General features: G+C 37.0%; 2 protein-coding genes across 6 annotated transcripts in view; both read left to right on the top strand.

Moving 5' to 3' along the window:
* Window positions 1–12,902, top strand: part of gramd2ab (GRAM domain containing 2Ab) — a gene marked incomplete at its 3' end in the record, with an annotated part of 32,896 nt that overhangs the window by 9,498 nt on the left and 10,496 nt on the right. For 4 of the 5 annotated variants that reach the window (XR_014534306.1, XM_083546485.1, XM_083546486.1 and 1 more), the window contains exons 2-7: window positions 1,258–1,313; window positions 1,407–1,532; window positions 9,274–9,331; window positions 10,693–10,765; window positions 10,977–11,080; window positions 12,679–12,777. Coding sequence is in view for 4 of the 5 variants with exons in the window: in XM_083546485.1 (XP_083402611.1) it covers window positions 1,414–1,532; window positions 9,274–9,331; window positions 10,693–10,765; window positions 10,977–11,080; window positions 12,679–12,777 (453 nt within the window). The remainder of the gene's footprint in view (window positions 1–1,257; window positions 1,314–1,406; window positions 1,533–9,273; window positions 9,332–10,692; window positions 10,766–10,976; window positions 11,081–12,678; window positions 12,778–12,902) is intronic. The other variant, XM_083546484.1, reaches the window with a different exon arrangement.
* Window positions 1–12,902, top strand: part of spg11 (SPG11 vesicle trafficking associated, spatacsin) — a 282,063-nt gene that overhangs the window by 261,063 nt on the left and 8,098 nt on the right. The gene's annotated exons all lie outside the window — the stretch shown is intronic.

Genomic DNA, 12,902 nt, shown 5'->3' with positions numbered 1-12,902 from the left:
TATGAGTTCTTTCTGTTTTCACATAGAGCAGTGCTGTTATAAATATGTCTCATATATTTATTATATCATGCACATCAACAGTTTTCTGCAGTGCAACATCTTTCAAAACATATTCTTCTCCCCGTTTACATTTTTCCATTTATGTGAATGCCTATTTATACGTATACATTTATACATCAGGCTTTCCAGCAAAAGGTTTTGTCTTTGACCCTCCATTCATCACACCTTCTGCTTCTTCTTGTCTGATGCAGATGCTTACATTCTTCTGTCTATATTTAGTTTTTTTTATCAGCCTGTTCAGCAATTCACACATTGTCCACTCCTCCCCATCTGCATTTCCACCCCCCACCCCCCTTTTTGGTCTAGTGTCCATTTTAAGTCACACTGATGTAACAGTGGTAGATTCTTACTTCAATCAGGAATCTAACTTCAACCAGCAAAAACCCTTGGAAAATAATGTGTTTAAAGGAGGTTTGCTTGTTCAGGATTGTTAAGTACATAATTAGAAGGAAATGTGGTTCTTTTATATAGAACAAGTGTTTTCGATATTAAAAATGACTTGAAATCCTTGATCGCAAAGGTATACCTCTATTAAAAAGTTCAGCTCATTACGATTTGCTGCTAATTGATCATGTGTCGATGTTGCCATGTTTTTTTTTTCAGAATGAGCTCCCATGTGCTTTTCAGTTTTTCACCTGACTCATTACCTGTGTTTTTAAGTTAGAATTGTTAGCATTATATTCCTTTCCACAGCATAACCTTACCTGGCTGTCTATGTCAAAAGTGCCCAAAGTTGTTCCTAAGAAGCGCCAAAAATAAAAGCTAAATTCAACAAGGATCAACTTTGACCTGAGGGTCAAACAAGTGCTTTCACCCACTTGTCAGGAGCAATGTCACAAATTTCATTTGGTTTTCACCATGAATATATAATCTCCATCTTGAAAAAGTGCTGCTATGTATGAGAAAAAAAATTACATAATTGAGTTTTTTGGATGCATGGTGGTGTTGTTCATAGTAAAAGATCATGGTCGTGCAGGGAGCTAAATGGAGGTCGTCATGTTTTCCTTTCTGAGCTCATTAAAAAGGGATGTTGGAGATTGTCTATAAAAAAGCTGACAGGAGGCCAAGCCTGGACAAGCAGTATAGCTTGGACTGCAGTGTTCTAGTCGAGATTTTACAGCCACATGATACACTTGCACTAAAGCCATGGCTTAAATAAAAAAGGTTCATTATGTTGTTCATGTTCATCTTGTTCAGGTTGTTTGGACTTGTAAGGAATAAAGAAGATGACTATTGCACACTTCTGAATAAAGGTACCAGTTCATCTTTCACCAGAACGATCTAGGGATTTGTACTTGGAGCCTAATGGCTGAATATATATTTTCTGTTTTTGTGAATTCTCTCAGGTTTACGATGATGGCAGAACAAATGGATCAGAGCGAGGATGTGGGTCTGGTGATCCCGCAAGAGGCCAGTGACCCTCAAAAAGAGGATGAGCCACACTGTACACATCATTTCAGACAAGCCATTATGTGAGAAAACACCACACACAAGTGCCATCACTCAATCTAACACCACTTCTCCTTTAGTCAGATGTTCATGACTTGGGATTTTGTGATGTGGCACATGCCTGTTAGTCAGGTCAGAAATGAAATCATACAGTGCTGTTTCCTCATTCCTTCAGGCCTCAGCCTGTGCCCCACTGATGTAGACTGGTTCTACAAAGGATTCCTCAGTAAAATCCCAATATCTATAATCCAGATAGGAATACATGCATTAATAGAGTTTTTTTTTTTTGGGTGTGTACAAATTGGAATTATGGATTTTGTCATACACCTTGTTGTATTGTTTGTCAAAGGATAATACTGGATAGTTTTTAGGGGGTAGGTACCACCATGACGCTTCACTGGGGACAATGAGTGTGTATCAGGTTTATGTTCACACTCCAAGGCAAACTGTAACCTAGTGTTTTTTTTCCATAGAAATATCTGTCTGTCTGTCTGTCCGTCTGTCCATCCATCTTTCCATCACCATTTTATTATATATTTTATTATATATTCTCAAAGAACAAAACTATAAAAATAAAAATTGGATATACCTTAGTGTAGTCCATGTGCAGCTTGTAAAGCAGTACAAATTTACTGTCCTCTGAAAATAACTTAACATACAGCCATTATTGTCAAAATAGCTGGCAACAAAAGTGAGTACACCCTAAGTGATAACAGCTGTACGTCATTAAACTATACAAAGCCACATGGTCTATTCAGTTTCATTTCTATAGTATTGTCCTTTGGGAAAATACTAAAATGTTTGGAGGGGTGTATATATATAGATCTCAATAAATTATTACATCATTAGAAAGTTGATTTATTTTAGTAATTCAATACAAAAAGTGAAACTTGTATATTATATAGATTCATTACACACAGCCTGATATATTAGGTGTTTATTATTGATTTTTTTTTTTCATTTCGATGATTATGGCTTAAAGCTAATGAAAACCCAAAATTTTGTATCTCTGAAAATTAGAATATTGTGAAAAAGTTCCATATTAGAGACTTGTGGTGTCAAACTCTAATCAGCTAATTAAATCCAAACACCTGCAAAGGTTTCCTGAGCCTTTAAATGGTGTCTCAGACTGGTTCAGGCTACACAATCATGGGGGAAGACTGCTGACTTGACAGTTGTCCAGAAGACGATCATTGACAACCTTTACATGGAGGGTAAGACAACTGATGCATTCCTTGTGTTCAAGTTACTCCTGAATTTTCAGAGGTGTCTTACCTGGGCAAAGGACAAAAAAGACTGGACTGTTGCTCAGTGGGCCAAAATCGATTTTTTTTAGATGAAAGGGAAGGAAAACTTTGCATTTCATTTGGAAATGAAGGCCCCAGAGTCTGGAAGAAGAGAGGAGAGGCACATAATCCAAGTTGCTTGAGGTCCAGTCTAAAGTTTGCACAGTCAGTGGTGGTTTGGGGAGTCATGTCATCTGCTGGTGATGGTCCACTGTCTTTTATCAAGTCCAAGGTCAGCACAGCCGTCTACCAGGAAGTTTTAGAGTACTTCATGCTTCCATCTGCTCACCAGCTTTATGGAGATGCTGATTTTATTTTCCACAATCATTGGAGGAATGATTGTGGAAAAAGCACCAAAAAGCACCAAAAGCACCAAAAGTTCACCAGACCTGAACCCCATAGAGAATCTATGTGGTATTGTCAAGAGGAAAATGAGAAACAACCGATAAAAAAATGGAAATGAGCTGAGGGTCACTGTCAAAGAAACCTTGGCTTCCATAAAACCTCAGCAGTGCCACAGACTGATCACCTGATATCAGACTGAACAAGTGTTGTTTATATGTTTAAAAAACAAAAAAAAACCTGATACAGCCTGATAAATTGTCTCTGAGTACTGGGGACATTGATGTAATTTGTTAGATATAAGTAATAATATACTGAACACATCAAAAACATTGTTTCATTTAGGAAGCAGCTGCCTCAGGCTGTTATTATATAGCAAGATTTTTTTAAAGCAACATTTGACACCCTAATCCTGACAGGAAGCCAGACCTATTCAGATTCAGATTGCTTTTCTAATCTCCCTGCAATGATTATGTTGTGTAAGGAGCCAGTTTAACAGACACGCTGATTAAGACAGTCAGTCTTCTAGAAAGATATGGAGTCTAAAAGCTTGCTAGTTATGTAAGCGTGATTTTTTTTTTTCCCACATGCTGAATGTCAAGCTTTTGATGCACAAATAGGTTCAGGAAGTGATACACAATGCAAGTTGTATTACTTATGCCACAAAGGGAAAAGACTTGACGTGGTGACATTTTGCTGAAAACTATAGCTTTTTCAGGATCTTAAAAAAAAATTCATCCTAATAATATCAATAAACTAGAAAAAAAATATGTAGAACATAAAAAAAAAATTAGTTTAAGCCATGGTGTCAGAACAAAAAGACATTTTATAGACAGTCCCTCACAATCTTTACAATCCTTTACAATCCCTCACCGCCCCTCGCTAATGCTGCAGTATAGAACTCATAATCACTTATTACAAGGGGAAAAAGCTGTACTCGTGATCCATTATCATAAATCATTAACAGGCAGATTTTTTGTTTGAATGGCTACACAGTCTTTCCAATGCTATTTCTAGTTAGCATGCTAGGTCAAGATTTGTCTTTATAGGTGAAGAGGGAGGGTTTTTCAATCCTTTTCCACAAAATATTGAAGCTTATGGTTAAAACGCTATGGAGAATGAGTTCAGGAAAATCTGTAGAGTTAGATACATTCTTAAAAAGTAAAAAAAAAAAATTGTTTTAGGCCAAATGTTAAAACTCCTGAAGCACTTTAGAATGTTTTTGTTGTTGTTGTTGTTGTTGTTGTTGTTGTTGTTGTTGTTGTTTCCTTTGTGTTTTAATGCTTTTTTTTTTTGCTTTTCCAAATATAATTTGCTGCCATATGACTACAAATGAGACCAACATGAAACAGCCAATCAGCTTTCTGTTATTAGAGCGAATCTCTCTTGAATTGTACCACAGACATACAATTTTTTTTTTTTTCAGCTATAAGGAAATGCTAGTTTACCAATACTTGGCTTGGAAATTGTTTTATTTCATGTTTGGTTACGGTCAAATGCTAACGATGTATTTATGTGTGTGGGTTTTTGATGTCGTGATATGGGTCTTAATGGTTTTAGAAAGGTCTTAAAAAGTTTTACTTGGTGAAACCTGCAGAAATCCTGTAAGGGTGAGCAGCAGAGGACACTGATTCATTATGTGAAGGCTTTTTCACGGGACATATGCCTTTTAAATAGATGAAAATGATATGAAAGTGACAGGAAAATACTGTTTTCATTCACACTTGTGTATTTGTATCCATTAACTACTTTGCAAACATACAAATTGCAAAGAGAAATTGTAACGAAACTTTTAAAATGATCGCTAATCACGACACAGTAATGTAACATCAGCACCTCCGTAACCAGGATGCGTGTGTGACAAAGGAAAGACTAAAGAAATAAAAAGGATGTCATGGATAGAACTGAGAGTACTAAAGGCGTTCAGTGTATTTCAGTAGCCTGAAAAATTGCCTCATTAGGAATAAAATCTGCGTCCTCCCTCTGCCTAGACTCACAAAGACACAGAGAGCTAGTAATGAGAGAAAGCCCGAGTAATCTCTGTTTGATACCGCGCAACCGTGCTAGCTACAAAACCCGCTACATCACATGCCTCAATTTGTCAAGAATGTTTGCGCATTCTCGCCCATTTCTAACCTATTAGGGTACATCAGGATGGAATATAAAAAGATGTTTTCATGCTGAGCTTATTAGCTCCTGATTTCTAGTTATCAACGTTTATGACCACAATGCCCTAGTCTAGGATACAACAGCTACTGATTGATGAATGAAAGCAGTCAATGTGTCACGTGAGCATTGTATAAACATCCTATGAATGTCTGACTCTATATATTAAAAGTCATAACAACTCTGGGTTTTTCCTGGTACTTTCCCCGGCTTCACAAAATTATAGAGAATAAAGTACCGTCACAAATCACACACTTAACTTGGTGCATGAGTGCGGATAGCTTCTTCTTTTGAAGAAAAAGCACAAGTGTGAACTCTGCGTAAGTCAATAACTAACAATTTATTACATTTTAATCAAATGTTCTGTTTTATTATTATGTAATTCCGATGAGATCCTGAGGGACCGATGCTCATGGAGGATTCGAAATAGGAAAAAGTCAAGCAACAAACTTCGACATCCATAAGTATTTGGACGGTAACCTAATTGTCATTGCCTCTGTATACCAGCAGAATAGATATGTAATAAGACAATCACGACTGAACTGTAGACTTTAACAAAAAATGTAGGAATTTTATACAGAGTACCTTGAACAATACTTGAGTATTTGACTCATATTGAACGCAGGCTCAAAGATGCACCAGTCCTTAACACCAGGACAGATGTTAGTGAAAAGCCCAAAACAGTTGATTTGTAAGGTTTTATTTCCTAAAATACAAATCAAATACACCTCAACAACAATGACAATGTAATAAAGCAATCAAAAAAGGGATCTCTAATTAACTAATAAAATTACAGTTTCATGTCACAAAGTGGAACCATTAGTATTCAATGGACAAATAAAATGAAAGCAAATAATTTTAGATAAAGTCGAACTGAAGAATTCAGAGCTGACTGTGATTGGATGCAGCTCTCAGTTTTAAAGAGGGGCAATATTTTTTTATTTAACTTCAACAAAAGCTGTCTCTCAAAGGATTTGCAATATATATTTAAGCTCTTTTTTGGACTGAAAATGAGGCCAGCGGTGCTAAAAAGTCACTCATGGGTAGCAGATGTGTGTAGGAGAGCCTTAATGACATCTTAGGTGGAGCTTCCAGGTAAAATATAGTGAAATAAAAAGTACATATATTAAATCATAAATGCAGATTTTTAAGTAGAGAGTAAAAGCTGCTTATTTCTTTGATACTCATTATCAGAAACTGGAAAGTAGCCAAAACTTACATAAGTACAGTAATAAAGTACATTTAATCGAATATTTTACAACATTGTAGTATAAATAAATGTACATTTTAAATGCATTTTGGTGGTATACAGAGAGAGGATTCTAAACATACACCATATGGACAAATGTTTGGTACATGCTTTTTTAACATTTCACATTTAGTCCCCATTTGCTGTTATAATAATCTCCACTCTTCTGGGAAGATGTTCTATTAGCTTTTAAAATGTGCTGGTGTAGATTTGTGCTCATTCTCCTACAAGGGTGTTAGTACTGATCAGGTACTGATATGGGCAAGGTTCAGAGGTCTGAGGTGCAGTCAGCGTTCCAATTCATCCCAAAGATGTTCAATAAGGATTGAGGTCAGTGCAGGCCAATGAAGATCTGGCTGGCATTGTGCAAAGGAGTATTATCATGCTGGTAGGAGGTTTGGGCCTCCTAGTTGAATTGGAGGAAAAGTTGAAGATCTCCACATCCACAGACATGCTATACAATTGTGTAAATCTAATTTTGTGGTTATTGTTTGGGGAGAAACAACATATACAAGTGTCCCAATACATTTGTCCATTTTCCTAGCTCTGTGCTCCTCCACTGCCTATGTATAGTAAACCTACTCCTCTAGTATTTATTTTACAGTTATTTCCGAAAAAAAAAAAAAATAATTACCACAGACAATAACGATTCGTGCCAAAACATGTCGGACTTTGTACAGACACACTGATGACTCAGGATACCGGATTCCAATTTTTTCACCATGACTGTTCTATTGCTCTTTTGCAGAATGTGTGTGTGGGCTTGACTTGTCATGATATGGCATGTACCAATAATATCATTTCCTCTCTTACTTGCTAATTTAGAACTCACAAACATGCCTGTCAAACTGCTCTAATGTGACCAATGCAAGACTGAACTGAGCATTACATGTGTTTTCCACAGCTTTGACACATTTCATGTTCTTAGACTAGAATGCTTGATTGCACAAGTTTTTTTCCAAAGGATGTAGGGCAGATAAACCCGACTGTGGTCCTGGTGATTTCCCTGCTCTAGCACACCTACTTGACCTGGTCAATAATTGACCCCTTTATTTTCATTTCTTTTTGAGGTTAGAGGTAAGTCTGGAACCGCATAGCTCACAGCTGTAATTTGTGCCAAAGATTAGCTTAATAATAATTATCATAGTACTCACTGTATGCATTTTATCCATTTGTAAATAAATTTAGTAACATTTAAATTTGAGTACTTTGTGTACAGGTGGTGAAACAGTATACAGTTATTATACACTACTGTCCACAGCGAGGTGTTTGTTACACGATTTTAATGCACGACATGAAGGGAAAGATCCATCCAATGCAAAGACGGGGATAAGATTACGTTTATTTGAATGGATTATACTTAATAGCTCTGAGAGAAACAGAGAGATATTGTGGGTATGAATTACATGTGTCTCTGCAGTGTCAGGTCTCTCACTCTATGCAAATGTAACATTATGTTACTATGATTAGAGTCGTTTATAAGACAGCATATTAATTCAGAACAGTGACATAACTAACTTCAGCGGCTAAACGGTTCGAGTGCACACCTTCCAGCCAATCAGAATCAGGTATCCAGGCTATGATATAACTATAATTAATTATGACACCTGGATAAATATGATTATATAGGTGACTGATGCAGGCAGCTACAGGTCTAGTTTAATCTCTGTGGCAATGCAGTCTGGAGGGATTTCTTCACCATTGTCACCCAGATTATCAGGAAAATTATTATTTAATCAATTAAAAAGGAAAATAGGATCTACTAAAGCTTTCTATACTAGGGATAATGCTCCTGTGGTAGTGACATCGGTCCACTAACTAATGTGAGCTCCAGACAGATGATGTCAGATATTTCTAAAGCTTACTGAGGTTAATAATAAAGCAAATTTCCCCCCCCCTTTTTTATGGATAATTTTCACAGTTACATTACAATTATTGTAATTTATTTTACTGCAAAACCCTGTGCTTGTTTTTTGCCATATATATATTATACACATTACATATAAACATTTGTTGCCTATCCCAACTTTTTTGAGACTTGTTGCAGCTATCAAATTTTATATATAAAATTCTTAATCTTCTGCCTCTTGAGCACCCGAGACCAGAAGTGCTAATGAGTTGCATAAAGAGTGGTGTTTGGGGGAAGCAGTATTTGCACACATTGCAGCCAGGGAGGAGCAGTGTCTGTGGGGTTAAAGGCTATGCCTCAACATGCTCTTTTACCTATACACCAGGGCTGGATTTGCATTCCTGGGCATAAACACAAAATTCCACAGGCAAAATGGCACTGCACTGCAGCACTCAGAATCCAGCTGCTAATGTGATAATAAGAGCAGCTGACTTTCAAATATTTTGGAACGGCACTGTTAATAGAGCAATTGAAACATGACTTACTTAAAACAGCTCTCTTAGTTGCATTTGTGTACATTTTGTATGTAAAACAACATTTTCATAGTAAAACCTACATTCAAATGCATTTTGAAAGCAGTGTTTTGTGTCTCTGGTAAGTTTGTATTGCAGGTAGTACTTACTTTTATATTTTGCTCCTAAAATTTTTTTTATGGGATGTAGCTACAGATCACTAATAATGACATGTTCAATATAATATAGTGTTATTGGCTGATACAAACATTTAGTACAATAAATGTACTTATAAAGTATATGCGCACTTCTGCATATATCTTTTTAATGTGCGTGTGTGTGTTTTATTGCATGTCCTAGGCAGCAGCTGATAGACGATCTCTCTTACGAAGATGTAAAGAAATGCTATCGGGGATCTGTGAGTATCATCTATCATTCTTTTACCAGTCTTGTACAGCCAGGATGAAACTTAAGTACTTTTCATTATGGCGAATATTTCCTGGGTGTGAAAACCAAGCATTCAAATCCCATTCAACATTTCGAACTGTTCTGTTGTTTGGTGTGTGCAGTGTGCGAACCTGGCTTCATGTTCATGTTGTAGTGGTACTGCTGTCTGTACATGTTTTTAAGTAGGTGTATATGTCCTCTTTTTTTTTTATTTACACAGCACATCTTGAGAAAAGAATTTGTGTCAGTTAGCCCCACACAGCTGACGTCAGACTATTTGTGTATTTGAACTTGTTTGTGTTGTACAGTTTATTTCTAACTGAGGTTGATTGCTATAATGATTCTTTTTTTATGAGTCTGTTTCTATGCTTATTTCATGTCAGAGAGGCTCCTATTACTGAAATGAGGCATTACTTCACAAATCACTAAACATATCAGCGGGTCTGATTTCAGTGCGAGTCCTGATCACCAACAGTTTCCTTTTTTCTCCTCAATGTGCTCTGTTGCAGTTTGGCATTCCACACTCTCATTTGATTAATCTACATGGTTAAACATTAGGGAAAGGAGATTTGTAAACCTCAATGGAGGTTTTCAGTAAGGTTTTTTTTTTTTGTTATCAAGTGGAAATCTCTTTCCAGCTGAGATGCAGGTGTGAGACTTTTCCATTCCCCAAAGGGTGAAGATAATCAGATTAAGGATGTAAAGACTCTGGGATTAACTGGAGTGAGCTTTTGAGTTTACAGATAGCTGTGAGGAAAATAGTGTTGCTGGAGACTAATGCAGCAGTAAGATGGTCTTGGAGTCTGGGAGATTGGGAAAGTGGATCAAGGTGAGGAAATGAGTTATAGCTGATTTGGTGGAGGTTTGCATTTGTCAATCTCTAAATGATTGAATTGTCACATAGTTAATTTAATGTTCTGATATCTAGTTGTTGTTAATATTATAGCGCAGGAGAGAAAGCTACTTTGGTGTGTATTTATGTTCAACATGTGTTCGTAATTGTTTTTTTTAAGGATTTTGATCAACATTTTCCCATTGCATTTTTGCCTTTGCGAGCAATCTGTAGTGGCTTTTTCAAAATGGTAGAATGAGTGTGTTTATCTAGTAACTTTAGATGAAGACTTGATGGAAAAATGTACAGGGTGTTTAATTACATCAGTGTTAATATATATTTTTATATAATTACACACCATAATATATCCAATCATAATTTCAAAGGTATTTGCAAGGAAAATAATGAATGCTGAACATTTAAAACGGGAATCCAACCTGGATTGAAGCAGGCAGACAGGCAAAAACCTGCTCACCATCTAACCCTGTCTCCCCTTACAGACTGTCAGCAAGTACAACTCTCAGTACCACAAACTTTTCCAGAACCTTCCCAAAGAGGAGATCCTCATGAAAGGTACGGTTTAGCTATATACTTGATACTTTGAATGTGTTTCAACAGTGTCGAATAGGTTTATTTAACATGTGTATATCAGTTACAGTGCACACTACCAGAAACGTAATCGTCTAGTCGTTACCACAGTGCATTTGCTTTGGCAGCTGTGCTTCTTAAACCACTTCAAAAGATGGAAAAATGACCCTAACTGCATTTCTGCTTCAACTCTTAGTCTACTCGTGCGCTCTCCTAAGGGATATCTTGTTGCAAGGGCGACTCTATATTTCCCGCAACTGGCTGTGTTTCTACGCTAACCTCTTTGGCAAGGACATCAAGGTTTGTAATCTTTTGCACGAGGGAAAACAGTTTAACTTACACACGCTCAATAAATGCTCTACTGGAGCCGGAAATCGAATTTTTCTTTCTGGTGAAGATCCATATCGAAGTTTTTCCCTGTTTGGTGAAAAGGTTAAGAAGTAGGAATTTCATAACTTTTCAATTAGATGTCCAAAATCAATGAGCTTCCACGTCACAATAGATAAAGCAGATAGCAGTAGAGTTTTTGGTATAGAAGTAGCGCATTATATTAAAACCCTTTTCCTCCCCAATATATGAGGTGGTATCAAAAGCTTTCTAGTCTAATGGTGCTAACTGGTGCTGTTCCGCCCATTTGCGATACCACGTCTTCGATTTCATCATTGACGGCAGATTCGATTACAAAGAGCAAACGTGAATTTCTCAGTGAAACTGGGCAAATCTGCCAAAAAGACGTTTGACATGACATACGCCGATTCTGCAATTAGTTGTTCGAGGTGTTTTGACTGTGGCTTCATGAGCGGAAGAACATCACTGAAAGACGACAAGAGCTCAAGAAGTCCTTCAGCGAGCTCAACCCCCAAAAATGACTAAATCATACAGCAACTTGTGCACTTATGTACCCACCGTACTCCCACCCTACTCACCAGATTTGGCTCGTCCGGACTTCACTCTCTTCCCGAAGATGAAGACGCAGTTCAAAGGTCAACGTTTTGACACCATTGCGGAGATTCAGCGCGAAGCGCAGAAGTTGCTTGACTCGCTTCGAAAAGAAGACTTTACGGACACATATCAGAAGTGTATTGCTGTGCAAGAGGACTATTTTAAAGGTGATGGTGTGTAAACATAAATAAAGTTCTTTCTTGTAAACAAAGTTAGTCTCGAAACTTTTTGATGCCACCTCATAAATAATATAGTTATATGCATGTTAGTTACAGACTATGCTTTCAGGTGAATTACTGTTCCTTTCAAATAGTTTGTTATATATACACCCTTTGTATTCCTGTCTAGTTTGTAAAGGATCATCCCAAAACAGAGGAGAAAAAATGGGGTTTGCAGTATATGCAGAGCAGAGGGGGATTGGAAATAAGGGGGATTGTATGTAGTGTATTAATTTTTGTAATTACCCCTCTTTTTTGGAGAGGTGAGGCAGCACCAACCATGATTGTGCATACCTGTAAGAAATTGTCCCAAAAAATAAAAAAAACTATATAGAAAGGAACAGGGGAAAGGAAATCATGTCCTTTTGATGTTTCCTTTTTTTTTTTTTTTTTTTTTTTTAAATCGGTACACATTTAAGGCTTTAGCTTGGTCTGGTAAATTATGCGCACAGGTCACTAGAACACAGGGCTCATGACTTAATCCCAAACTCAGAACACCGTAAACTCTTGACCTACTGCAATTAGTAACTTTCTCCATTTTTCTCTGCTGGTTGGATTTCTTTGTTATGGTTCATTGGACTTAGTTACATAAAACCTTTTGTAACTGATTTGAATGTGCTTTAACTAGGAAAAGTGGAGAACCGGAAAAATGGACTCACAATGAAAGAGAGCTTTTGAGTTAGCCATAATATTCTTTTTTTATTTTATTTTTTTATTGCGTCTGTGTGTGTGTCTCAGGTGGCCATCCCTGTAGTTTCAGTTCGTCTGGTGAAGAAGCACAAAACAGCTGGCCTGGTCCCTAATGGCCTTGTCATCACTACAGACACCAGTCAGAAGGTACTCTCATCATACATTGTACACCCGTGATTAATTGTATGTTTGTTTGTTCACAAACCAGACAGTGCAGTCAGTCTCGAAGCAGCCACTAAAGCAGCCAGTGGAAATAAATGGGATAGGCAAAT

The sequence above is a fragment of the Silurus aristotelis genome (genome assembly GCF_946808225.1).
Source record: "Silurus aristotelis genome assembly, chromosome: 7".
NCBI lineage: Eukaryota > Metazoa > Chordata > Actinopteri > Siluriformes > Siluridae > Silurus > Silurus aristotelis.
Note: the sequence above shows the minus strand (reverse complement) of the source record. Positions and strands in the feature narration are given on the sequence as shown.